This window comes from Heterodontus francisci, chromosome 34 (assembly GCF_036365525.1).
Source record: "Heterodontus francisci isolate sHetFra1 chromosome 34, sHetFra1.hap1, whole genome shotgun sequence".
In the NCBI taxonomy this organism is placed as follows: domain Eukaryota; kingdom Metazoa; phylum Chordata; class Chondrichthyes; order Heterodontiformes; family Heterodontidae; genus Heterodontus; species Heterodontus francisci.
Genome location: NC_090404.1, coordinates 38,397,026 through 38,423,313, shown reverse-complemented (window position 1 = coordinate 38,423,313; position 26,288 = coordinate 38,397,026). Strand labels below are relative to the sequence as shown.

Here is a 26,288-nt window from a genome sequence, read left to right as displayed (position 1 = left end):
CGGAAGTTGAGCGCAGCCTCGGTAACACCGAGTTTCAACGGCTCTCAGGCCCTGAATCAGAGCCGCCGGGTTCGGCGAGAACCCCGGGGGAAGGGAGGGGCCGCATGAAAGTGATGGTGCAGCGACTTCAGTATTCGAGCCGCCATTTCCCAGTTTCTTCTCCCTTTTCCACCGAGTCAGGAAGCCTGTGAGTTGATTGGCTGGTAAGTTTTGTAACTTTGTTTCCCTTTCTCCAAAGTTAGGAAGTTTGTCCAAGGAGCTGGAAATTAAACATTCCAGTTTTCATCAGAATAAGGGGCAGCTTCCTGAGATTTAACTGACACCAATAGAAGGGAAGTGAGTAGCCGGTGAGTCGTCTTTTTTTTTTAAGTATTGAGGTTTATTATTTATTTATTTAGAGATACACCGAGTCTGTGCCGACCATCAACCAGCCATTTATATTAATCCTACATTAATCCCATATTCATCCCATATTCATCCCATATTCATCCCATATTCATCCCATATTCATCCCATATTCATCCCATATTCCTACCATATCCCCTCAATTCCCCTACCACCGACCTACACTAGGGGCAATTTGCAATCGCCAATTTACCTATCAACCTGCAAAGCTTTGGCTTTGGGAGGAAACCGGAGCACCCAGCAGAAACCCACGCCGTCACAGGGAGAACCCAGAATCGCTGGAGCTGTGAGGCTGCGGTGCTAACCACTGCGCCGCTAGTAGTAGCAAGTTTATTACCTAATAGCTGGAGCAATTGCAGGGCTGCTCCTACCTCTGCAGTGAATATCCTGTGCAATAGAAAATAGAAAACATAAAACATGGCAGGCTATAAATAAAGAGCGGGGCTCGAGGCCCTTACTTACCTGGGAGCGGAGCGACGACTGGTGGACCTGTGAGGAAGCTGATCCAGAGCGGCGACAGGCTCCCTGTGTCTCTCGGCGTGCGCTGAGACTCGAAAGAGGGAAAAAAAGGACTTAGTGATATCACGGGAAATTTTCAAGGTGACGGAAAGCGTCATAGACGGGAGTTTTAGAGAAGTGGTTACACCCAAAGTGCAGGCAGATAGATGGGTGACCGCTAGAAGGGACAGGCAGTCAGTGCAGGAATCCCCTGTGGCTATCCCCCTCTCTAACAAGTATACCGTTTTGGATACTGTTGGGGGGGTGGCCTATCAGGGGAAAACAGCAGCAGCCAGAGCAGTGGCACCACGGTTGGCACTGTTGTTCAGCAAGGAGGGACAAAGTGCAGAAGAGTAATAGTTATAGGGGACTCTATAGTAAGGGGCACAGATAGGCGCTTCTGTGGACGTGAAAGAGACTCCAGGAAGGTATGTTGCCTCCCTGGTGCCAGGGTCAAGGATGTCTCTGAACGGACAGAGGGCATTGTGAAGGGGGAGGGTGAACAGCCAGAGGTTGTGGTACACATTGGTACCAATGACATAGGCAGGAAGAGTGATGAGGTCCTGCAGGGGGAGTTTAGGGAGTTAAATAGTAAGTTAAAAAACAGGACCTCTAGGGTTGTAATCTCTGGATTACTCCCTGTGCCATGTGCCAGTGAGGCTAAAAATCGGAAGATAGTGCAGCTAAACACGTGGCTGAGCAGCTGGTGTAGAAGGGAGGGTTTCAGATATCTGGACCATTGGGCTCTCTTCAGGGAAAGATGGGACCTGTACAAGAAGGACGGGTTGCATCTAAACTGGAAGGGCACTAATATCCTGGCTGCAAGGTTTGCCAGTGTCATTCGGGAGGGTTTGAACTAGTATGGCAGGGAGGTGGGAACCAGAGCAGTAGGACAGCTAGTGAAGTAAATGAGGAAGACACAGTAAATAAGGCCAGTGGGACTAAGAGGAAGAGCATGCAGGGAGATGTTGCTGAGCACAGCGGGACTGGTGGTCTGAAGTGCATTTGTTTCAATGCGAGAAGTATAACAGGTAAGGCAGATGAACTTAGAGCTTGGATTCGTACTTGGAAATATGATGTTGCTATTACAGAGACTTGGTTGAGGGAAGGGCAGGATTGGCAGCTAAATGTTCCAGGCTTTAGAAGCTTCAGGTGGGATAGAGGGGGATGTAAAAGGGGTGGGGGAGTTGCATTACTGGTTAAGGAGAATATCACAGCTGTACTGCGGGAGGACACCTCAGAGGGATCATACAGCAAGGCAATATGGGTGGAGCTCAGGAATAGGAAGGGTGCAGTCATGATGGGGGTTTACTACAGGCCTCCCAACAGCCAGCGGGAGGTAGAGGAGCAGATATGTAGACAGATTTTGGAAAGATGTAAAGGTAACAGGGTTGTAGTGGTGGGTGATTTTAACTTCCCCAATATTGACTGGGACTCACTTAGTGCTAGGGGCTTGGATGGGGCCGAATTTGTGAGGAGCATCCAGGAGGGCTTCTTGAAACAATATGTAGATAGTCCAACTAGGGATGGGGCCATTCTGGACCTGGCATTGGGGAATGAGCCCGGCCAGGTGGTCGAAGTTTCAGTGGGGGAGCATTTCGGGAGCAGTGACCATAATTCCATAAGTTTTAAGGTACTTGTGGATAAGGATAAGAGTAGTCCTCGGGTGAAGGTGCTAAATTGGGGGAAGGCTAATTATAACAATATTAGGCAGGAACTCACGAAATTAGTTTGGGGGTGGCTGTTTGAGGGTAAATCAACATCTGACATGTGGGAGTCTTTCAAACGTCAGCTGATTAGAATCCAGGACCAGCATGTTCCTGTGAGGAAGAAAGACAAGTTTGGCAAGTTTCGGGAAGCTTGGTTAACACGGGATATTGTGAGCCCAGTCAAAAAGAAAAAGGAAGCATTTGTAAGGGCTGGAAGGCTAGGAACAGACGAAGAACTTGAGGAATAAAAGATAGTAGAAAGGAACTTAAGCAAGGAGTTAGGAGGGCTAAAATGGGTCATGAAAAGCTATTGGCAAACAGGATTAAGGAAAATCCCAAGGCTTTTTATACATATATAAAGAGCAAGAGGGTAACCAGGGAAAGGGTTGGCCCACTCAAGGACAGAGATGGGAATCTATGCGTGGAGCCAGAGGAAATGGGTGAGGTGCTAAATGAGTACTTTGCATCAGTATTCACCAAGGAGAAGGACTTGGTGGATGATGAGCATAGGGAAGGGAGTGCAGATAGTCTCAGTCATCTCATTTTTAAAAAGGAGGAGGTGTTGGGTGTGTTGCAAAGCATTAAGGTAGATAAGTCCCCAGGGCCTGATGGGATCTACCCAAGAATACTGAGGGAGGCAAGGGAAGAAATTGCTGGGACCTTGACAGAAATCTTTGCATCCTCATTGGCTACAGGTGAGGTCCCAGAGGACTGGAGAATAGCCAAAGTTGTTGCTTTGTTTCAGAAGGGTGGCAAGGATAATCCAGGAAATTATAGGCCGGTGAGCCTTACGTCAGTGGTAGGGAAGCTATTAGAGAGGATTCTTCGGGACAGGATTTACTCCCATTTGGAAACAAACAAACTTATTAGCGAGAGTCAGCATGGTTTTGTGAAGGGGAGGTCGTGTCTTACTAATTTGATTGAGTTTTTTGAGGAAGTGACGAAGATGATTGATGAGGGAAGGGCGGTGGATGTTGTCTATATGGACTTTAGTAAAGCCTTTGACAAGGTCCCGCATGGCAGACTGGTGCAAAAGGTGAAGTCACACGGGATCAGAGGTGAACTGGCAAGATGGATACAGAACTGGCTCAGTCACAGAAGACAGAGGGGAACAGTGGATGGGTGTTTTTCTGAATGGAGGGATGTGACTAGTGGTGTTCCGCAGGGATCAGTGCTGGGACCTTTGCTGTTTGTAGTATATATAAATGATTTGGAGGAAAATGTAGCTGGTCTGATTAGTAAGTTTGCGGACGACACAAAGGTTGGTGAAGTTGCGGATAATGATGAGGATTATCAGAGGATACAGCAGGATATAGATCAGTTGGAGACTTGGGCGCAGAAATGGCAGATGGTGTTTAATCAGGACAAATGTGAGGTAATACATTTTGGAAGGTCTAATGCAGGTGGGAGGTATACAGTAAATGGCAGAACCCTTAGGAGTATTGACAGGCAGAGAGATCTGGGCGTACAGGTCCACTGGTCACTGAAAGTGGCAACACAGGTGGATAAGGTAGTCAAGAAGGCATTCGGCATGCTTGTCTTCATCGGTCGGGGCATAGAGTATAAAAATTGGCAAGTCATGTTGCAGCTGTACAGAACTTTAGTTTGGCCACACTTAGAATATTGCGTGCAATTCTGGTCACCACACTACCAAAAGGACGTGGAGGCTTTGGAGAGGGTACAGAGGAGGTTTACCAGGATGTTGCCTGGTCTGGAGGGCATTAGCTATGAGGAGAGGTTGGAAAAACTCGGATTGTTTTCACTGGAACAATGGAGGTGGAGGGGCGACATGATAGAGGTTTACAAAGTTATGAGCGACATGGACAGAGTGGATAGTCAGAAGCTTTTTCTCAGGGTGGAAGAGTCAGTTACTAGGGAACATAGGTTTAAGGTGCAAGGGGCAAAGTTTAGAGGGGATGTGCGAGGCAAGTTCTTTACACAGAGGGTGGTGAGTGCCTGGAACTTGCTGCCAGGGGAGGTGGTGGAAGCAGATACGATAGCGACGTCTAAGAGACATCTTGACAAATATATGAATAGGAAGGGAATGGAGCGATATGGGCCCTGGAAGTGCAGAAGATGTTAGTTTCGGCAGGCATCAAGATTGACGCAGGCTTGGAGGGCCGAATGGCCTGTTCCTGTGCTGAACTGTTCTTTGTTCTTTGTTTGTGATTGGTTGGGTAATTAACAACTGTTAGTCAATTTAATTAGCTTTAAAAAATAAGGGGAAAGTTGTTTTTTGTTTAAAAAAAGACCTCGAGTGATAAAGTGAGTACGAAGAGTGTTTTTTTTCAATTCGAGTAATTTAGATTGTTGTGGGTAGTGTTTGGAGTAGAACAATCCTCTCGTGTAATTAATATTTTTTAAAGGGAGTAACTAATTAATCTAAAGGTAAGTCATGGCAGGAGAGCTCAGCCCCGTGAAATGCTCCTCCTGCGCTATGTGGGAAATCAGGGATGCTTCCAGTGTCCCTGACGACCATGTGTGCAGGAAGTGGATCCAGCTGCAGCTACTGACTACCCGCATTATGGAGCTGGAGCTGCAGGTGGATTCACTGTGGAGCATTCGCGATGCTGAGGACGTTGTGGATAGCACCTTTAGAGAGGTGGTCACACTGCAGGTAATGGCTGCACAGGCAGAAATGAGATTGGTGACCACCAGATGGAGTTGTAGGCACAGGCAGGTAGTGCAGGAGTCCCCTGTGGCCATCCCCCTCTCAAACAGATAGACCACTTTGGATACTGTTGGGGGGAATGACCTCCCAGGGGAAAGCAGCAACAGCCAAGTTTGTGGTACCACGCATGGCTCTGCTGCACAGCAGGGGAGGAAAAGGACTGGAAGAACTATACTGATAATGGATTCTATCGTAAGGGATACAGATAGGCATTTCTGTGGCCACAAACGTGACTTCAGGATGGTATGTTGCCTCCCTGGTGCTGGGGTCAAGGTAGTCACGGAGTGGCTGCAGGACATTCTGAAGTGGGGGGCGAATAGTCAGAGGTCGTGGAACACGTTGCTCCCAACGACGGAGGTAAAAAGAGGATGAAGACCTGAAACAAGAATTTAGGGAGCTAGGTAGCAGATTAAAAAGCAGGACCTCCAAGGTTGTAATCTCTGTATTACTCTCGTGCCACATGCTAGTGAGTATAGGAATAGGAGGATAGAGCAGATGAATGTGTGGATGAAGAGATGGTGCAGGAGGGAGGGCTTTAGCTTCCTGGATCACTGGGTCTGTTTCTGGCAAAGGTGGGAAATGTACAAGTTGGACGAACATCCTTGCTGGGAGGTTTACGAGTGCTGTTGGGGGCAGTTTCAACACATTTGGCAGAGGAATGGGATACAGAGTGGAGGTATAGGAGCGGGTGATGCTCAGTCAAATATAGAAGAGAAACTGAGTCAGTCTGTTAGGCAGAGCAAATATAGACCTGTTAAGGCACAAGTGACAAATGCAAGGCTGGATTGCATTTATTTTAATGCAAGACAGATGAATTGAGGGCGTTGATTAGCACATGGGATTATGATATTGTTGCTATCACAGAGATGGTTGAGGGAAGGGCAGGACTGGCAGCTCAATATTCCAGGCTATAGAATCTTCAGGTGTGACAGGAGAAGGGATAAAAGAGGAGGTCGCATTGCTCTGTTGATGAAGGAGTCAATTACTGCAGTAAGGAGGGATGATATCTGAGAAGGTTCTTCAAATGAGGCCAGATGAGTAGAACTTAAAAACAAAAAGGGGGCAATCACTTGGCTGGGAGTGTACTACAGGCCTCCAAACAGTCAGGGAGCGATAGAGGAGCAGATATGTCGGCAACTCTCAGACAGGTGTAAAACTAATGGAGTAATAATAGTCGGGGATTTCAACTTACCTGATATCAACTGGGATGGTCTTACTGTAAAAAACTTCAAGGGGGCGGAATTCTTAAAATATATACAGGAGACTTTTTTGAGCCAGTACCTAGAAAGTCCAACAAGAAAAGGCGCAGTACTGGACCTAATCCCAGGGAATGAGGCTGGACAAGTGGTAGAAGTGTCAGTGGGGGAGCATTTCGGGGATAGTGACCATAACTCTGTAAGAAAAAGACAAAGGCGGGCTGGAAATAAAAGTTCTGAATTGGGGGAAGGCTGATTTCAATATGATAAAACAGGATCTGGCCAAAGTGGACTGGGAGCAGCTACTTGTAGGAAAGTCTACATCAGACCAGTGCGAGTCAAAGAGGAAATAGTGAGGGTTCAGAGGCAACATGTACCCGGAAAGGTGAAGGGTAGGACCAACAAGTCCAGGGAACCCTGGATGTCAAGGGATATAGAGGATTGGATCAGAAAAAAAAAGGAGGCTTATGCCAGATTCAAAGTGCTGAAAACAGCAGAGGACCTGGAGGAGTATAGAAAGTGCAGTGGGGTGGGGGGGGGGGGGGGGGGGCAGGTACAAAAAAAAGTAATTAGGAGAGCAAAGAGGGGGCATGAAAAAACACTGGCGGGCAAGATCAAGGAAAATGCTAAGGCATTTTCTCAGTATATTAAGGGCAAGAGGATAACCAGTGAAAGAGTGGGGCCCATTAGGGACCAAAGTGCCAATCTGTGTGTGGAGCCAGAGGACATAGGTGAGGTTTTAAATGATTACTTTGCATCTGTGTTCACTATGGAGAAGGATGATGTAGGTGTAGAGATCAGGGAGGGGGATTGTGATACACTTGAACATATTAGCATTGAAAGTGAGGAAGTATTAGCTGTTTTAGCGGGCTTAAAAGTGGATAAATCCCCAGTCCCAGATGAGATGTATCCCAGGCTGTTATGTGAGGCAAGGGAGGAGATAGCAGGGCTCTGACATAAATTTTCAGATCCTCTCTGGTCACTGGAGAGGTACCAGAGGACTGGAGGACTACGAATGTGGTGCCATTATCAAGAAGGGTAGCAGGGATAAACCAGGTACTTGCAGGCCAGTGAGTCTAACATCAGTGGTTGGGAAAATATTGGAAAAAGTTCTGAGGGACAGGATTAATCTCCAGTTGGAGAGGCAGGGATTAATCAGGGATAGTCAACATGGCTTTGTCAGGGGGAGATCGTGTCTAACTAACTTGATTGAATTTTTCACGGCAGTGACTAGGTGTGTAGATGAGGGTAAAGCAGTTGATGTAGTCTGCATGGATTTCAGTAAGCCTTTGATAAGGTCCCACTTGGGAGAGTGGTTAAGAAGGTCAGAGCCCATGGGATCCAGGGCAATTTGGCAAATTGGATCCAAAATTGGCTTAGTGGCAGGAGGCAGAGGGTGATGGTCGAGGGTTGTTTTTGCAAGTGGAAACCCGAGACCAGTGGTGCACCACAGGGATCGGTACTGGGACCCTTACTGTTTGTAGTGTACACTAATGATTTAGATGTGAATATAGGAGGTATGATAAGTAAATTCACAGTTGACATGAAAATTGGTGGTGTCGTAAATAGTGAGGAGGAAAGCCTCAGATTACAGGACGATACAGATGGGCTGGTAAGATGGGCAGAGCAGTGGCAAATGGAATTTAATCCTGAGAAGTGTGAGGTGATGCATTTTGGGAGAACTAACAAGGCAAGGGAATATACAATGGATGGTAGGACCCGAGGAAGTACAGAGGGACCTTGGTGTACTTGTCCATAGATCACTGAAGGCAGCAGCACAGGTAGATCAGGTAGTTTGGAAGGCATATGGGATACTTGCCTTTATCAGCTGAGGCATAGAATATAAGAGCAGGGAGGTTATGGTGGAGCTGTATAAAATGCTAGTTAGGCCACAGCTGGAGTACTGTGTACAGTTCCAGGCACCACACTAGAGGAAGGATGTGATTGCACTGGAGAGGGTGCAGTGGAGATTCACCAGGATGTTGCCTGGGCTGGAGCATTTCAGCTATGAAGAGAGACTGAATAGGCTGGGGTTGTTTTCGTTAGAGCAGAGAAGGCTGAAGGGGGATATGATTGAGGTATTCAAATTTATGATGGGCATTGATAGGTTCGATAGGAAGAAACTTTTTCCCTTCGTGGAGGTGTCAATAACCAGGAGACATTGATTTTAAGGTAAGGGGCAGGAGGTTTAGAGAGGATTTGTGGGGAAAAAACAAGTTTCAGCCAGAGGGTGGTTGGAATCTGAAAAGCACTGCCTGAAGAGGTGGTAGAGGCAGGAACCCTCACAACATTTAACCATGTATTCAGATGAGCACTTGAAACACCATAGCATACAAGACTGTGGGCCAGGTGCTGGAAAATGGGATTAGAATAGTTAGGTGCTTGATGGCCAGCACGGACACGATGGGCCGAAGGGCCTGTTTCTGTGCTGTGTAACTCTCTGACTCTATTTACAGCACAGGAGGAGGCCATTCCGCCCATTGTATCTGTTCATCCCACTTTCCAGTTGTTCCGACCTCAGAGATTGTCAATATGAAAAATATGAGATATGAATCCCCAGACCACACTAATAAATTACACAAGATTTCACATTTTCAGTCTTTTGTTCTAATAACTAAACTAAAAGAAATCCACAATTAACTAAATAGCACTTTGATTGCAAATTGTGGTGACAGCTATTTGCAAAGATATTTTCTTTACTTCTTCAACACTTGAATATCTCACACCACACTGATACATTACACAGTCCTTTTTGATGACAAAAGCCTTTGCAGTTACAAGTCCCAAATTCCTGCCAATGGTGGGGCTGTTCCGACCTCTGGAATGCACATCCTGTGTAATGTGTCAACTCCAGATAACCTTTTGTGTTGGAAGTATCATTGGGGGAGGTGGTGACATCGGGGTAATGTCACTGGAACATGGGTTCGAATCCCACCACGGCAGATGGTGACATTTAAATTCAATTAATAAATCTGCAATTAAAAAATCCATCTGGTTCACTAATGGGAAATCTGTTGTCATTACCTGATCTGGCCTCCATGTGACTCCAGATCCACAGCAATGTGGCTGACTCTGAAATGCCCTCTGAAATGGCCGAGCGAGCCTCTCAGTTGTCAAGGGCAGTTTGGGATGGACAATAAATACTGGCCGAGCCAGCAACACCCACATCACATGGATGAAGATAAAACGCGTTGCAGCAGCTCGAGCTCCGGTTTTCGGAGCATGAACTGCAGCTGGTGTCACTGCGGTGCATCCATGAGGTGAGAGCTTTGTGGACAGCACGTTTATAGATATGGTCACCCTGCAGCTTAAGAGTATGCAGGGAGAGAGGCAATGGGTGGCCAACTGACAGTCAAGAAGAAACAGGCAGGGAATGCAGGAGACCCCTGAGTGCATCACACTCTCCAACCAGTATTCAGTTCTGAATACTGATGAAAGTGATGGTTCATCTCAGGAGTGCAGCCAGAGTCAAGGCCATGGCAGCACAGTTGGATCAGCTTCACAGAGGGTCACAAAGCTGACTGAATGAGCAATAGTGATAGGAGATTTGATAGGGGAATACACAGGCGTTTCTGCAGTCGCAGACGTGAATCCAGGCTGGTGTGTGGCCTCCCTCAGGACAATGTACAGCAGGGTGCATGTACAGACATCCTGGGCCAGGAAGCAGGAGGAGAGAATGTTGTGAATTTCTATCCTGGACTGACAGTGATGGTTTTTGTAAATTCCTTTTACAGGGGCTTAGAAGCAGGGGATATGCAGATGGGGAATCTCGAGCCAAACATCACATCAAGATCTGACAGTCACTCGATACATCAGGACCTGAATATCATCGGCCTTTGAATGTGGAAGGAGAAAGGTTTGTCTGTTCTGTCTGTGGGAAAAGATTTCAGGTATCAGTGAGAATGGAAAAGCACTGAGATACACAAAGCCCTGGTTAGACCACACCTGGAGTATTGTGTTCAGTTCTGGGCACCACACCTTCGGAAGGATATAATGGCCTTGGAGGGATTGCAGTGTAGATTTACCTGAATGATACCTGGACTCCAAGGGTTAAATTACGAGGAGAGATTACACAAATGAATCAGAGTTATTACAGCACAGAAGGAGGACATTGATCTTTTTGATTCCATCCCACTCTCTGTCGAACAATCCAGTCAGTCCCATTCCCCCACTCTATCCCTGTAGTCCTGCAGGTTTATTTCCCTCAAGTGCCCATCTAATTTCCTTTTGTAATCATTGATCGTCTCCACTTCCACCACCCTCGTAGGCAGTGAGTTCCAGGTCATTATCATTCACTGTGTAAAAAAACTGCTTCCTCACATCCCTCCTGTATCTCAAAACCTGAATCTGTGTCCACTGATCCTTGTATCATCAGCTAATGGGAACAGCTTTTCTTGGTCTGCCTTATCTAAACCTGTCATCATTTTCAACACCTCTATCAGATCTTCCCTCACTCTCCTTTGCTCCAAGGAGAACAACACCAGCTCCTCTAACCTAACCTTGTAGCTAAATTCTCTCATCTCAGAAACCATTCTGATAAATCTCTGCACCCTCTCGAGGACCTTCACATCCTTCCTAAAGTGTGGTGACCAGAACTGGATGCAATACTCTAGTTGTGGCCTAACCAGAGCTTTATAAATATTCAGCATAACTTCCTTCCTTTTGTGTTCAATACCTCTATTTATGAGGCCCAAGATCCCATTTGCTTTGCCAACTGTTCCCTCAATACTTCCTTCCACTTTCAGTGATCTCTGCACATGAACCCTCAGGTCCCTCTATCCCTGCAAACTCTTTAGAACTGTACCATTAAGTGCATGTTGCCTCTCCCTATTCCTTCTGCCAGAATGAATCACCTCACTGTGAGGGTTGTAGTCCCTGGAATTCAGAAGATTAAGGGGTGATTTGATCAAAGTTTTCAAGATATTAATTGAAACTGATAGGGTAGATAGAGAGAAACTCTTCTCCATCACCTGCAGTACTCGGCAGCATCGTCTAAAACATAGAGCCAGAACTTTCATTAATCCACCCCTGGGCCCAGTGAACCTGAGCATTAATCCACCCAGGCTGACTGTGCACAGAAATACAGCCCAGAAACAGGCCGTTCAGCCCCTCTCGTCTGTGCTGCTGTTTATAATCCACATGAGCCTCCTCCCTATCTAATTACATCATCCCACCCTGCCCTCATATCCCTCTATTCCCTTCTCCCTCATAAATGTATTGAGCCTCCCCTTAAACACATCATTGTTATCACCTTCAACCACTCCACATGGCAGTGAGTTCCACATTCTCACCACTCTCTGAGTAGAGAAATTCCTCCTAAGTTCTCTATTTGACCTGTTAATGTCTGTATTATATTGCTGCCCCCTTGTTCTGACTGACTGATAATTTTAAAGACCTCTATCAGTTCTCCTCCTAGTCTTCTCTTTTCCAGAGAAAGGATCCCCAGCCTGCTCAATCTTGCTGGATAGTAACATCCTCTCTGGTGACATCTTTGTAAATCTATTCTGCACTTTCTTCAGTCTTCAATATCCTTTTTTAATCTGGAGACCAGAACTGCTCACAGTCCTTCTTAGTGAGGTTCTCTATAAATGTAACATTCCCTCCCTGCTGTTACATTGTATTCCTCGAGAAAAGAACATCAGCTGTTTCTTTGCTCTCTTATCAACTTGTGTTGCTCCTTTTAGTGATTTATGTGACTCTGTTCCCAGATCTCTTTGCTGCTCTGCTCCATTTAATTTCTTACATTCTAACCAATAACTGGCCTCCTTATTCCTCCTCCCAAAATGAACCAGTTCACATTTCACTCTGTTGAATTTCATTTCCCATTTATCTGTCCAGTCTGCCAGCCTGTTTCTGTCTTCCTGGATTTCAATGCACTCCTCCTCATTATTAGTTCTATCATCCAGTTTGGTGTCAACTACAAGTTATGAAAACATCCCTCTAATTCCTGAGTCCAAATGTGGGTGAAGAACAGAATTCCCAGTGTACTTCACACTATAGTTGATGTCCCGGGCACTCGGGTTTCAGTATAATTTATTTAATAATTTTCTCCATTGTCTCTCTGACCCTGATCTCAATGGGATGACACAAAATCATCCATTCAATATTTGGAGCTTTCAGTGGAGGATTCATTACCCAGGACTCCCGTGATGAGGGTCAGTCCCTTTTCAATGACCACAGGGGCCCAGTGCATTGGCGTGGGATCGAACTGTGCACTGAGCATGTCCAGCGTAGGTAATGGAGATGGACTGAGATGGACCAGGTGGCTCGGGTGGTGAGAGGAGATGTGGGTACAGGGGAGGAATTGGAGCCTTGGGTGGACTGGTAGGCCAAGAGGCCCCGTGTTTACCTCATGGTGACAGGTCTGGGGGAGAGGGGTCACTGGCTGCTATCTTGGACAGGGCGGGGTCCGGGTGCAAGCACAGCCATCTTGGTGAGGGCACAGAGAGCAAACAGGACCTGACAAATTCTGTTTCCAACTGGGTCCGAGTGCCCAGGACATGGGGCATCCTGGACAATAGGGTTTTAAGCAGCTTCACCCACTCTCAGGCTGCATGTGATGTTTGCAGCCTTGAAGAGTCCATGGGCCATGTATATATTCAGTGTGAGAGGTTACAGCCCCTGTATCATTACCTGAATGGGCTGCTCCTCAACTTAGAATCCTGGAAATTTACAGTACGGAAGGAGGCCATTCGGCCCAGCGTGTCCTCGCTGGCTGACAGGGAGCCATCCAGCCTAATCCTGCTTTCCAGCTGTTGGTCCATCGTGTTATGATCCTGTATTTTTTTTCTAGGAAGAATGCGGTGTGCCTTTAAGGCTGGAAAAGGAACAGTACTGTTTTAAGGCAACAAGCTCCAGAGACTGAGTCAAAGAATGTATTCTCGTTGCCCCGGGATACAGCCACTCAGAGTCTGAAGATCGAGAGATACATTGTTTCCAATTGACATTTGAAACTAGTTGAAAAACTAGCATTTGAGACACCGTTAACAGAGACAGATACAGATGATCATCCAGCATATACTGAAGGAAAAGAGAGCTCTCTCTCGGTTTATTTAGACCCTAATTATTATACTCAAAATTTTTTTGATATCAAGTCAGATTAATTTCATAAAAGAAGATAACCAATTCCTTTAACTACTGAACTGTAATTGTTGAAATTTATCACTGGAGAAGAACAGCATCAATTCAACTGCTGAACTAGACTATGAACTGCTCTACTGTTTTATTTTCTCCCCCCCCCCCCCCCCCCCCCAATCAGACAGCTGTAAGGACTTCAAGCAACCTTGGACTATTCCACTTAGGACGATTTCACTTCAGCAGGAGCGTAAATATGCAAATACTATTTTTTTCTGTTTAAAATGTTTATATGTTAGTAGTGTTTAAGAATTTAGTTTTTCGAATTAAACACTTAATTCGTTGATCTAAAGACACCTGGTTTGGTTAGCCTTATTCGGGGGTTAATAGATGGTACAATTTGGTGGATCTTTCCTTAATTTGGAATGTTTAAAATGTCAGGCGATCTGTGAGGGACGGGACTGAATCAACAGTGTGTTTCTCCCACCACTATCAAAACTGTATATTTTGATTGGGGGGCTTTGACTTGAGCGGTTGGTCGTAATAATACACTTGTAGGTTAGGGCACTAATTGTTTTGAAGGTTTCTGCCTCTACCACCCTCCCAGGCAGTGAGTTGTAGATCCCCACCGCCCTCTGGTTGAAAACATTTCCCCTCAAATCCCTTTTAAATTTCCTACCTCTTAGCATAAATCGATGCCCCTGGTTATGGGCCCCTCAACCAAGGGGAATAGGTCCTTCCTAACCACTCTATTTAGACCCATCATCATTTTCTACACTTCAATTCGGTCTCCCCTCAGCCTCCTCTGTTCCAAAGAAAACAACCCTCACCTATCCAATATTTCCTCAGAACGAAAATTCTCCAATCCAGACAACATCCTCGTAAATCTCCTCTGTACCCTCTCTAATACAACCACATCTTTCCTACAGTGCAGTGACCAGAACTGTACACAGTCCTCCAGCTGTGTTCTAACCAGTGGTTTATACATTTCCAGAGTAACCTCCATGCTCTTATGTTCTCTGCCTTGGTCAATAAAGGCAAGTATCCCTTCCGCCTTATCTACCTGCCCAGCCATATTCAGGGATCTATGAACATGCACTCCAAGTTCCCTCTGTTCCTCTATACTTCTCAATATCCCACCATTTATTGTGTATTCCCTTGCCTTGTTAGCTGTCTCCAAATACATTACCTCACACTTCTCCGGATTGAATTCCATTTGTCACTATTCTGCCCATCTGACCAGTCCATTGATATCTTCCTGCAGTTTACAACTTTCTTCTTCATTATCAACTACATGGTCAGTTTTTACTATCATCTGCAAAGTTTTTAATCAAACCCCCTACATTCAAGTCCAAACCATTGATATATAGAACAAAAAGCAAAGGACCCAGTACTGATCCCTGCAGAACCTCACTGAAAACAGCCTTCCAGTCACACAAACACTCATCAACCATTACCCTTTGCTTCCTGCCTCTGAGTCAATTTTGGCTCTAACTTGCTGCTTTGCTTTTATTTTCATGACCAGTCTGCCTAGTGTGACCTTATCAATGACCTTGGTTACAGTTTAACCCCATTCTCCTAATCTCTGGCCACTCGGTGTGGAGGTGGGGTGGCGAGGTTGGAGGATCTTTTCTGGGACCTGCTCTTGGGCCTGGTTAAAACACCACCCACACCCACAGCCCTTTCGATGACCTGCCCTTCCAAAAACCCCCCAGTCCCCCCAATGCCTTCCTCTCCCTCACCTCATCCACCCCAAACCCACCCAGGTTTGTATCTGTCTTGTATATTTAAACACTCAGTTCTCACCTTCTCCATCTCTCTCTCTCTCTCTCTCGCTCAGGCTGAGAAACAATGTGTAGGTCCAGGATATACAGGGACCATGCTCGGAGTGGGTGTGTCACTTTAGCTGCTGCCTTGTCTTCCGTGGTCCTGTCCCTGCCGGGGTGGCCTTCTGCAACCGGTGGACACCTCAGGAAACGGAGTGTCTCGTGGACACTGGGAGCAATGTTCTGGTTTAGTTGGGAACGTTCCCTTTGCTTCTGTTACAACTTGTTGCTTAATTTGGCTTCTTTTAGTTTGAATGGATCACATGTTTGGGGGAAACAAGAGAGGAAAGAATGTTCCATAGAAACTAGAACTGTCTGTTCTGAATTTCTATCCTGGACTGACAGTGCTGACTTTTGTAAACTCCTTTTACAGGGTATTAGAAGGGGAGGATTTACTGACGGGAAATTCAAACCAAACATCACATCAAGATCTGACAGTCACTCGATTCATCAGGACCTGAATATCATCGGACTGAGAATGTGGAAGGAGAAATGTTTGTCTGTTCTGCCTGTGGGAAAAGATTTCAAACATCAGTGTGACTGGAAAAGCACCGAGACACACACACACACCCGAGTGAGAGTGTTCCAGTGACTGACTGTGGAAAGAGCTTTAACCAGTTACACAGCCTGAGAAAACATCACCATTCACAGCAGGGAGAAACTGTACACGTGTTCTGTGTGTGGACGAGGCTTCAACTGATCATCCAACCTGGAGAGACACAAGGACACCCTCACCACGGAGAAACCATGGAAATGTGGGGACTGTGGGAAGGGATTCGGTTCTCCATCAAAGCTGGATATTCATTAACTCAGTCACACTGGGGAGAGGCCGTTCACCGGCTCCGTGTGTGGGAAGGGATTCACTCAGTTATCACACCTCCTGCACAGCAGAGAGTTCACAAGGGTAGGTTGGAGAAGTTGCGGTTGTTCTCCTTGGAGCAAAGGAGATTGAGGGAAAATTTCATCGAAATGTACAAGATTCTGAGAGACTTTGATAAATTAGACAAAGAAAAACTGTTCCCATGAACTAATGGTACAAGAACTAGGGAACACAGATTGAAGGTTTTGAGGAAGAGTTGCAGCAGGAATGTGAGGAAGAACTTCTTCTGCAGCAAGTGGTTCTGACCTGGAACTCGCTGCCAATGTGTGTGGTGGAAGTGGAAATAATCAATGATTTTCAAAGGAAACTGGATGGTCACTTGAAGAAAATAAACTTGCAGGGCTATGGGCTGATGTGGGGCAGTGGGACTGAGTGGATTGCTCCCTGGAGAGCTGACATGGAATTGATGGGCCAAATGGCCTTGTTCTGTGCAAGTAAATGATGCTGTGTCTCTGTGACTGTGTTTTGAGACAGGATATTCCAGCTCTCCACCCTGGGATTCTCAGTATGAACAGGATTTGGAGTGGGGAGGACCCACTATTGATGGTTTACTAGAAATGTTAAAGGTCATATCAAAATTAAAGGAAAAGCATATAATTGCACAAAGGTGGGTGGCAGATCAGAATGTTGGACAGAATGTAGAAAAACAGCAAAGAATGACTAAAAGATTGATGAGGAGTGCAGATTGTAAACAGAGTCTGGAGGTATGTGTTTGCTGAGTGGTGAGTTCAGTGAAGGGGAGAGGAGGTGCTCCTTTTTCTACTTTTTCTGTCCTCCAGTATTTGGTTCTTGTTTCTGTGCAGTGGAAGGAGCTGGTTGGTTGAGTAACTGGTCAGATATTCTCCTTCTAAATAGTCGGTTAAGTTAAGGTCTGGCACGGCAGCTTGGCTGAGTACAAAGCACAGCTTGTGACATGTGGGATGTCATGGACGCACCATGTGTCCTGGAAAAACACATCTGCAGGAAGTGTCACCGGCTGCACAAGCTTGAGCTCCAGGGTTTGGATCTCGAGCAGTGGCTGGAGTCACTGTGGTGCATCCACAATGCAGAGAACTACATGGATAGCAGGTTTAGGGAGGTGATCACACCACAGGTTAGGAGCATGCAGGAGGATAAGGAATGGGTAACCGTCAGACAGTCTAAGAGAACCAGGCAGGTAGTGCAGGAGTCCCCTGATATGATCTCACTTGCTAATCGGCTTTCCTTGGTGAGGGTGATGGTTCCTCAGAGGAGTGCAGACAGAGCCACGTTTGTCAGGTGGCTCAGCTGCACAGGAGGGGTGGAGGAAGAGTGGAACAGCAGTCGTGATGGGGCATTCATTAGTCAGGGGAACACAGAAGTCTTTCTGCAGCTGTAGATCGAACTCCAGGATGGTGTGTTGCCTCCCTGGTGCCAGGATCAAGGATGTCACTGAACGGCTACAGGACATTTATCTGGGGGAAGGTGAACAGCCAGAGGTCGTGGTCCACGTTGGCACCATTAACATAGATGGAAAGGGTAAATGAGGTCCTGACAACAAATTTTAGGGAACTAGGAAGGAGATTAAAAAAGCAGGGCCTCAAAAGCAGTTATGTCAGGATTACTCCCACTCCCATGTGCAAGTGAGCGTAGGAATAGGAGAATTGACTGATTAAACAGGTGATTGGAGAACTGGTGTGGGAGGGAGGGCATCAGATTTCTGAGGCACTGGGACAGGTGGGACCCATACAAGATGGACGGGTTGCATCGAAGCAGCATTGGGACTAATATCCTCACAGGGAGATTACTAGTGCTGTTGGGGAGGGTTTAAACTAGATTGGTAAGGGGATGGAAACCTGAGAGGGAGTTCCGATTGGAGGGAAGCAAAACTGGTAACTTGTCAGGGGTATGGGAACCAGGGAAAAATATCAGACCGGAACACCAAGGTGCACAGAATACTGGGAGAGATAGTTAGCACTGGAGTAGGGAATAGCAAGTTATAAGGTGGGGTCAGAGTCAGGGATAAAGTAATAAAGTCTAAATCAGCGTTAATGTGCATGTATGTGAATGCACAGAGTGTGGTTAATCAGATTGGTGAGGTACATGTGCAGATTGCCATGTGGAAATATGATGTTGTGGCTAGAACAGAGACCTGGCTCAAAGAAGGGCAGGACTGGGTGTTAAATATTCCTGGATACAAGGTGTTCAGGAAAGAAAGGAAAGGGAAAGGGGCGGTGGAGTATTGATAAATGAGAACATTGCAGTGTTGGAGAAAAAGGATGTCCCATTGGTGTCGATAAAAGAATCAATTTGGCTGGAACGAAGGAACAAAAAAGATGCATTTACATTGCTCAGTGTTGTCTATAGGTCACCAGCTAGTGGGAAGAACGTGGAGGAGAAAAAATGCAATGGAATTACAGAGAGGTGCAAAAATTATCGGGTAGTTCGAATGGGGGACTTTAATTATTTAAGCATGTAGTGGGATAGTAGTAGTGTGAAGGGCAGTGAGGGGCAAGTGTTCCGAGAGTTGTTCAGGAAAGTTTTCCACAACAGTATGTTGCTAGTCCATTGAGAAAGGAGGCACTCCTGGACCTGGTTCTTGAGAATGAGGTGGGCCAAGTCGATCAATTATCAGGAGGGGAGCATGTAGGGGAGATTGATCATTGTATCATAAGATTTAGGCTGACCATAGAAAAGGATAAAGAACAATCCAGAGTAAGAGTAATTAACTGGGGGAAAGACAACTTCAATGGGGTAAGAATGGAGCTGGCTGAATAAATGAGATTCAAAAGTTGCCAGGAAACCTGACAGCTGAACAATGGGTTACCTTCAAAAAAGAGATCGATCGGGCACAGTTAACATATGTTCCCTTGAAGTGGAAAGGTAGGGCAAATAAATCCAGAGCTCCCTGGATCATAAAAGAGGTAGAGATTATGATAAAGAAAAAGGGTGCTGTTTTCCTTGAAGAGAAGGCTGAGAGATGATTTGATCGAGGTATTCAAAATCACGAGAGGTCTGGACAGAGAATCATACCTGACAGACAATGTCCCAGACACTGCCATCACCATCCCTAGGTGTCCCACAAGCAGGACAGACCCAGCAGAGGTGACGGCACAGTGTTATACAGTCAGGAGGGAGTTGCCCGAGACGTCCTCAACATGGGCTCCGGACCCCATGATGTCTCATGGCATCAGGTCAAACAGAGTAGATGGAGAGAAACTGTTCCCACTGGTGAAAGGATGGAGGACGAGAGGGAACAGATTGAAAGTAATTGGGAAAAGAAACAAAAATAACATGAGGAAAAACTTTTCCACCCAGCGAGTGGTTAATGTGTGGAATGCACTGTCTGAGAGTGTGGTGGAGGCAGGTTTAATTGAAACATTTCAAAGGGAATGAGACAGTTTTCTGAAAAGGAACTAATGGAGCTGCGGGCTGACAGGTCCCGGATGCTGATGGATTCATCCTCGGGCTTTCAAAGAGAAGCAAATGAGGGAGGAACTGCGCAGAATCTGTCCTCCTGTCCCGCCCCCTCTTCCTATTGGCAGGCAGCTGCCGTCAATCAACTGGACATTGTGAGCGCACAGGTCAGAGGTTAAGCGCCGGGTGCGCAGGCGTATTGCGGACCAGTGTTTGGAGTGAGTGATGGCGGCGGAGAGACGGTTGTGAGTCGCTTCTGCAGCCGGTAAGTGGCGGCTGGTGGGCGGGGAGGATTCAGAAATACCCGGTGTAGGCCTCAACCCCCCCCACCTCCCAATAACAAACTCCCGGTCCTGTGTTTGCACCGAGCGGGCGGCAGCTGCGGGAAACTGAGCTCAGTTATAAAGGGGCCTGGGGGAGGGGAGGGAGGAACCATTTGGGACACAGCACAGGGCAGGAGGTCCCCCCTCCCCCACTCCCTGGTTCCACAAAGACTCCACTTGGACTGGGCCACACCTGGGCAGGGCTGGCTCAAGGTGCAGGAAGCTGCTAGGCTGAGCTGTAGAGTGGGGGGTTTGACTGACAGGCCTGGGGAGGGGGATATCAGGGCAGGTACACACACTGCTCCCCCTTTTCCTCCTGGGATCTTTTACTGGAGTTGTGTTGCTGAGTGTTTCTAAAGTTCAATAATTTCAGAGCATGACAGCCCCCCACTTTACTTTCATTTTTAGTCATTTTTAGTTATTTTTTCTTCCTTTTTTTTTGCTTTCCTTTTTACATTTTTTACAATCTTTTTTTGCATTTATTTCATTTCATCTTAGTTTGTTCAGTTTGCTTACCCACTGTTTTTTTCAGGTTGTTTTTCTTCAGGTTTGCACTTGCTGATGTTCAATAATCAGTATATTCACACCTAATCTGTACTAATGCTTTGTCTTTCAACACACCATTAACATATTGTTTGCCTTTGCTCCGTGACCTTTTGGTCAGCTATGCGGCCTGGTCCAATCTGCACCTTCTCTTGCCCAACCCCCACCTCACTTGTTTATAATCTGTGACTTTTCTAATATTTGTCAGTTCCGAAGAAGGGTCACTGACCCGAAACGTTAACTCTGCTTCTCTTTCCACAGATGCTGCCAGACCTGCTGAGTGAATCCAGCATTTCTTGTTTTTGTTTCTAAACTCTGTCTCCCTATCCCAGTAATGTGGGTGTATTGTAGGTTGCTGTGAATGTTGGACTATATTGTCTCTCCTCATTCTTCCTCCTCCTCCCACTCCGAGTTCCAGGCTGCAGGCACTGGCGGTTTGATGTGCCTGAAACATTAAATATGTTTCTCTCTTCACTGAGACCTGCTGAGTATTTCCAGCATTTTCTCCTTTTATTTCAGATTTCCAGCATCTGCAGGACTTTCCTTTTGTTTTATTGCACGAGTTGCTCACAGAATCAAAGGCAGTGAAGGTGCTCGAGCTGGACGGAAGCAGTCGTGTCAGAACCTCAGTGGGTGAGCAATTGCTGAGTGCAGGGGAGGAATGAAGCTGGTGGATGTGCAGGGAGGCTTCAGAAATATCCGGTGTCGGCCTCAACACCCCCAATAAGAAGCTCCCAGTCCCGCGTTCCAAGGAGAACAATCCCAGCTTCTCCAACTTGACCTTGTAGCTAAATTCCCTCATCCCTGGAACCATTCTGGTAAATCTCCTCTGCACCCTCTCAAGGACCTTCTCATCCTTCCTAAAGTGTGGTGATCAGAACTGGTTGTGATATTCTAGTTGTGGCTGAACCAGAGTTTTATAAAAGTTTCCCTTAACTTCCCTGCTTTTGCACTCAATACCTCTATTTATCAAGCCCAAGATCCCATATTCTTTGCTAACTGTTCTCAATATGTCCTGCCACCTTCAATGATCTATACATATAAACCCCCAGGTCCCTCTGTCCCTGCACACTCTGGATCTGTGCCATTAAGCATATATTGCCTCTCTCTTTCCCTTCTGACAACCTGGAAATTTTCAGGATGTTAGAACTGATAGTATAGATCAGGAGTGTCCAGCCTTTTTGCATGAGGGGCTACATTCGAAATGTTGTCCTACATAGGGGGCCAGAGGTGAGCAACGTTCAGAAAGGTAAAGGTATTAGAAATTTATTTGACTGTTCATCAAAATAACAAAAATGTGCATTTTTGTGCATAAGCTTTAAATGAGGAAACCAATGTATTAACTTACTTTCCCAACATTACGTTGAACACTGATTTGGTGAGTTCCCTGGCATGGTTTTTGCTTGCAGTAGTAGACATTTTGGATATCGATTAAATTCCTTCCCACAGACGGAGCAGGTGAACGGCCTCTCGTTATATTATTATAATATAATACTATCTTTAATATCATCTAATAAGATATTCTTTCTTACAGTTCAGTGGGATGTAAACAGTAACCCCAGCACCTTCAGGGGAGATGGTGCGAAAGCCCCTGTGTGCAGAGTGAGCATCAAATCAATGTGTGGAAATCCTCTCCTAATACCCTGTAAAAGGAGGTAATAAAAGTCATCACTGTCAGTACAGGATAGAAATTCAGATCAGACAATTCGAGATCCTATGGAACATTTTATTCCTCTCTTGTTTCCCCAAAGCTGTAAATCGCAGTCCCACACACTCTCCCTCCTCCCTGTGCTGAAATCCAAACCCATGGCACCATCTGCACCATTTCTTTCCTCCTCTGCCAGTTTTCTCCCTCCCTCTACTGTGGTTGGGTTCAGTTCTCCAGCCCGTGTGCAGAGTGAGAATAAAATTAATGAGTCAATGATTTTCTCTCCTGGTCACTGGGGCCCTGAAGCCCCGCCCACTCTCTGTTCTGGTCCCACAAATTACCAGATTCATTCAGCTCAATTTCACAACTTGTCTTTGTGTTTTTGTGGGTTCTCTCTCACTCCCTTTTTCCTGTTGTAACTTCATGTTCCAGGGTATTAGAAAGGGAGGATTTGCGGAATGGAAAGTCAAACAAAATATCACCTCAAGATGTGACAGTCACTCGATTCATCAGGATCTGAATATCATTGGCCTTTGATCATGGAAGCAAAAAGTGTGGAGAAACCGTACACGTGTTCTGTGTGTGGACGGGGCTTCAGCCGATCAGCTGGCCTGTCGGTACACAAGTGTAGTAACACTGGGGAGAAGCGGTGGAAATGTGGGGACCGTGAGAAAGAATTAAATTACACGTCTGAGCTGGAAACTCATCGACACAGTCAAACTGAGGAGAGGCCGTTCATCTGCACTGAGTGTGGGAAGGGATTCACTCAGTCATCCTCCCTACTCGCACACCAACGAGTTCACACTGGGGAGAGGCCATTCACCTGCACTGAGTGTGGGAAGGGATTCACTCAGTTATCAAACCTGCAGACACACCAGCGAATTCACACTGGCGAGAAACCGTTCACCTGCACTGAGTGTGGGAAGGGATACATTCATTTATGCGCCCTACTGACACACCAACGAGTTCACACTGGGGAGAGGCCATTCACCTGCAATGATTGTGGGAAGGGATTCATTCGTTCATCCGCCCTACTGAGACACCAGCGAGTTCACACTGGGGAGAGGCCATTCACCTGCTCTGAGTGTGGGAAGAGATTCTCTCTGTCAGGGAACCTGCTGACACACCAACGAATTCACACTGGGGAGAGGCCATTCACCTGCTCTGATTGTGGGAAGGGATTCACTGCTTCATCCACCCTGCTGATACACCAGCGAGTTCACACTGGTGAGAGGCCATTCACCTGCTCTGAGTGTGGGAAGGGATTTGCTGATTCAACTGCTCGGCTGATACACCAGCGAGTTCACACTGGGGAGCGGCCATTCACCTGCTCCGTATGTGGGAAGAGATTTACTCAGTCATCCCACCTGGTGTCACACCAGTTCATTCACATTGGGGAGAGGTCATACATCTGCTCCGTGTGCAGGAAGGGATTCACTCAGCCATCCTATCTGCTGAGACACCAGCGGGTTCACAGATAATTACAGGGGTTGGATTCTGCTGTTGCTGCTGTTAATCATATCCAGATTGAACCATGTTCATTCTGACAGTTGGGGTTTATTTCTGATGTCAGTTGCTCTTCTTGAACTGAGCGTCTGGCCCACAGCGTCTCTCATTCATGTGTGAATAGACCGTCATGTCTTCAAACCTCATTTTCAATTGAAATCCACTCAGTAAATGTACTGAACAAAAGATGAACAATAAACAGATCACAGGCCAATCCTGTAACTCTATATTGACAGGAGAAAGTCTGTTCTTCAGCTCAAGAATGAGGCTGTTTAAGCTCTGTGTGTTTCTAAGCACTCGTAGACTGGAGCTGTTGGACAGACAGGCTGTTCACAACTGTTAACATGTCAGATAGTGAAGGAATTACTCTTCAAGTAAACTCACCAATTTATAAGCTCAGACTCCGGTTCCTGCTGTAATTAATACTCAGCATCCATTAGTGTTGATTTACAGTCAATCACTGAATCGTCTGGTTAATCTTTGTTACTTGTTTTGTGAAATACTCTCCCTATTAGTGCTGAACTGCTGGATAACTCTGATTACATTTAATGTGTTTATACATGTTTATAAAGTGTCTGTGTGTCCAGATTTAACTAAGTTGTGATTTGTAACCAATAAATGATGTTTCGGGTATGACTTGTCATCTGGTATCTTGGTGATTTGTCGAGAAAGATTTAATTCACTCACTCAGCAGCTCGAGAGGAACCAGACTGAGGTTTAATGAACATAAGAAATAGGAGCTGGAGGAGGCCATTTGGCCCTTCGAACCTGCTCTGCCATTCACCCAGATCATGGCTGATCTTCTCAACTCCACCTTCCCGCACTATCTCCATATCCCTTAATTCCCTCAGGAACCAAAAATCTATCAATCTCTGTCTGAAATATACTCAATGACTGAGCATCCACTGCTCCCTGGGGAAGACAATTCCAAAGATTCACAACCCTTTCAGTGAGGAAATTTCTCTTCATTTCAGTCCTAAATGTCTTATCCCTTATCCTGAGACAGTGACCCGGTGTTCTAGATTCCCCAGACAGGGGAAACATTTTCTCAGCATCGACCCTGCCAAGTCCCTTAAGGATTGATGTTTCAGTCAGATCACATCTCCTTCTTCTAAACCCCAGGGAAAATAGGTCTAATCTACTCAATCTCTCCTTATAGGAGGAGATGGATCAGAGTGGGGATGCTGTACAATAGTGGTTCTGTTACTGAACTCGTAATCCAGAGGCCTGGACTAATGATGCCAAGACATGAATTCAAATCCCACCACTGCAATTAAAAAGCGAGGATCAATATTGGTGACCATGAAACTAGGATTGTCCTAAAAATCCACCTGGTTCACGAATTTCCTTCAGGGAAGGAAATCTGCCGTCCTTACCCGATCTGGTCTGACTCCAGACCCACAGAAATGTGGTTGACTCTGAACTACATGATGAAATGGCCTAGCTAGTCACTCAGTTATATTCAAGGAAGTAGCTCACCACCACCTTCTCAGGGGCAATTAGGGATAGGCAATAAATGCTGGCCATTTCAGTAACACCCACAGACTATGAATAAATAGAACAATCCCAGGAACCAGACTAGTGAACCTTCATTGCATTCCCACAATGGTGGTATATCATTCCTTAGCAAGGAGACCAAAATTGCACACACTGCTCCAGGTGGGGCCTCACCAATGTCCTGTATAATTGTAGTAAGACTTCTTTACTCTTCTACCCCAATCCCTTTGTAACGAAAGCTAACATACTATTTGCTTTCCTAATTACTCGCTTTCCCTCGATGTTAGCTTCCTGTGATTCATATACAAGGACACTGTTACATGTGCTTTGCTTTTAACTGAGAAAATTGAATGCTGAACTGGGTGGGGCACAGTCTCCAAGGCAACTTGTTTCCAAGCAACAACAGCAAGGAAAATGATCGGTCACGTGACATTGTTAAGAGTTCAATTTCACTTTGCTTTGTGAAAGACCAGTGCTGGGCAGGCAGGAGGTAGAACAAACTGGCTGGGACTTGTGTTTTTTGGCAGACTTGAAAAAGACCTCTCCCTGAAAAGAAGGCATCTCTTGTAGAACGAAATTCCACATTTGAGTTGTGTCTGTGTTCTGCCTGGAGAGGAAAAGACCCAGAGAAAGAGGAGTTGCTACTGTCTGTGGAGAAAGGCTCCTTTGCTGAGAGGAAGCCCTGCATTGTTAAAGGTAGCAAATTCCTATTGCTTCTGAAAAATCTCTGCCTCAAGAGTGATTCCTGTTACTCGTGCTTTTTGGGAGATCCTGAAATTTCAAGAATGCTACTATTGCTGGACTGCTACTTTAAAATTTAAGTAGACCTGTTGCTATACCTTTTGCTGAAAGATCTGTGTGATGCCTGCTGTAGACGAATTGCCTTGACCGTCTACTCATCACAGACTGCTCAACAAACTTGCCTGGAGAGACTTTAAGTGGCTTCTGACTTTTCAACTCTGGGCCACCTCACCGATTTCGAAATATCCTACCAGACCACCAACGATTTTATTATTCCGAAGAAACAGTTGAACACCAAAAACTCTTTCTCCCCAGTTAACTGGTTTTTGAATATGTGTGTGTGTGCATGAGGCTTGGGAAGAATAAGAAGTTTTTTATATATATATATGCATTGAT

General features: G+C 46.0%; 1 protein-coding gene across 9 annotated transcripts; it reads left to right on the top strand.

Annotated features, from left to right (window-relative positions):
• On the top strand, positions 1-26,288 carry LOC137349383 (zinc finger protein 623-like). 9 transcript variants are annotated; one of them, XM_068014897.1, is made up of 7 exons: positions 1-203; positions 10,214-10,335; positions 13,738-13,803; positions 15,753-16,963; positions 21,020-21,133; positions 22,035-22,155; positions 22,581-26,288. In XM_068014897.1, exon 7 carries the CDS (start codon positions 22,688-22,690, stop codon positions 23,627-23,629), a length of 942 nt encoding a protein of 313 aa, XP_067870998.1. In that variant the 5' UTR covers positions 1-203; positions 10,214-10,335; positions 13,738-13,803; positions 15,753-16,963; positions 21,020-21,133; positions 22,035-22,155; positions 22,581-22,687; the 3' UTR covers positions 23,630-26,288. The 9 variants fall into 9 exon arrangements, with proteins under 9 accessions (XP_067870998.1, XP_067870997.1, XP_067870995.1 ...); XM_068014896.1 differs by having other exon boundaries at positions 13,273-13,803; positions 15,753-16,283; XM_068014894.1 differs by having other exon boundaries at positions 13,273-13,803; positions 15,753-16,866.

Excerpts from the sequence above, each read along its gene's own strand:
- LOC137349383 (XM_068014897.1), top strand. The coding sequence starts at position 22,688 with ATGGAAGCAAAAAGTGTGGAGAAACCGTACACGTGTTCTGTGTGTGGA.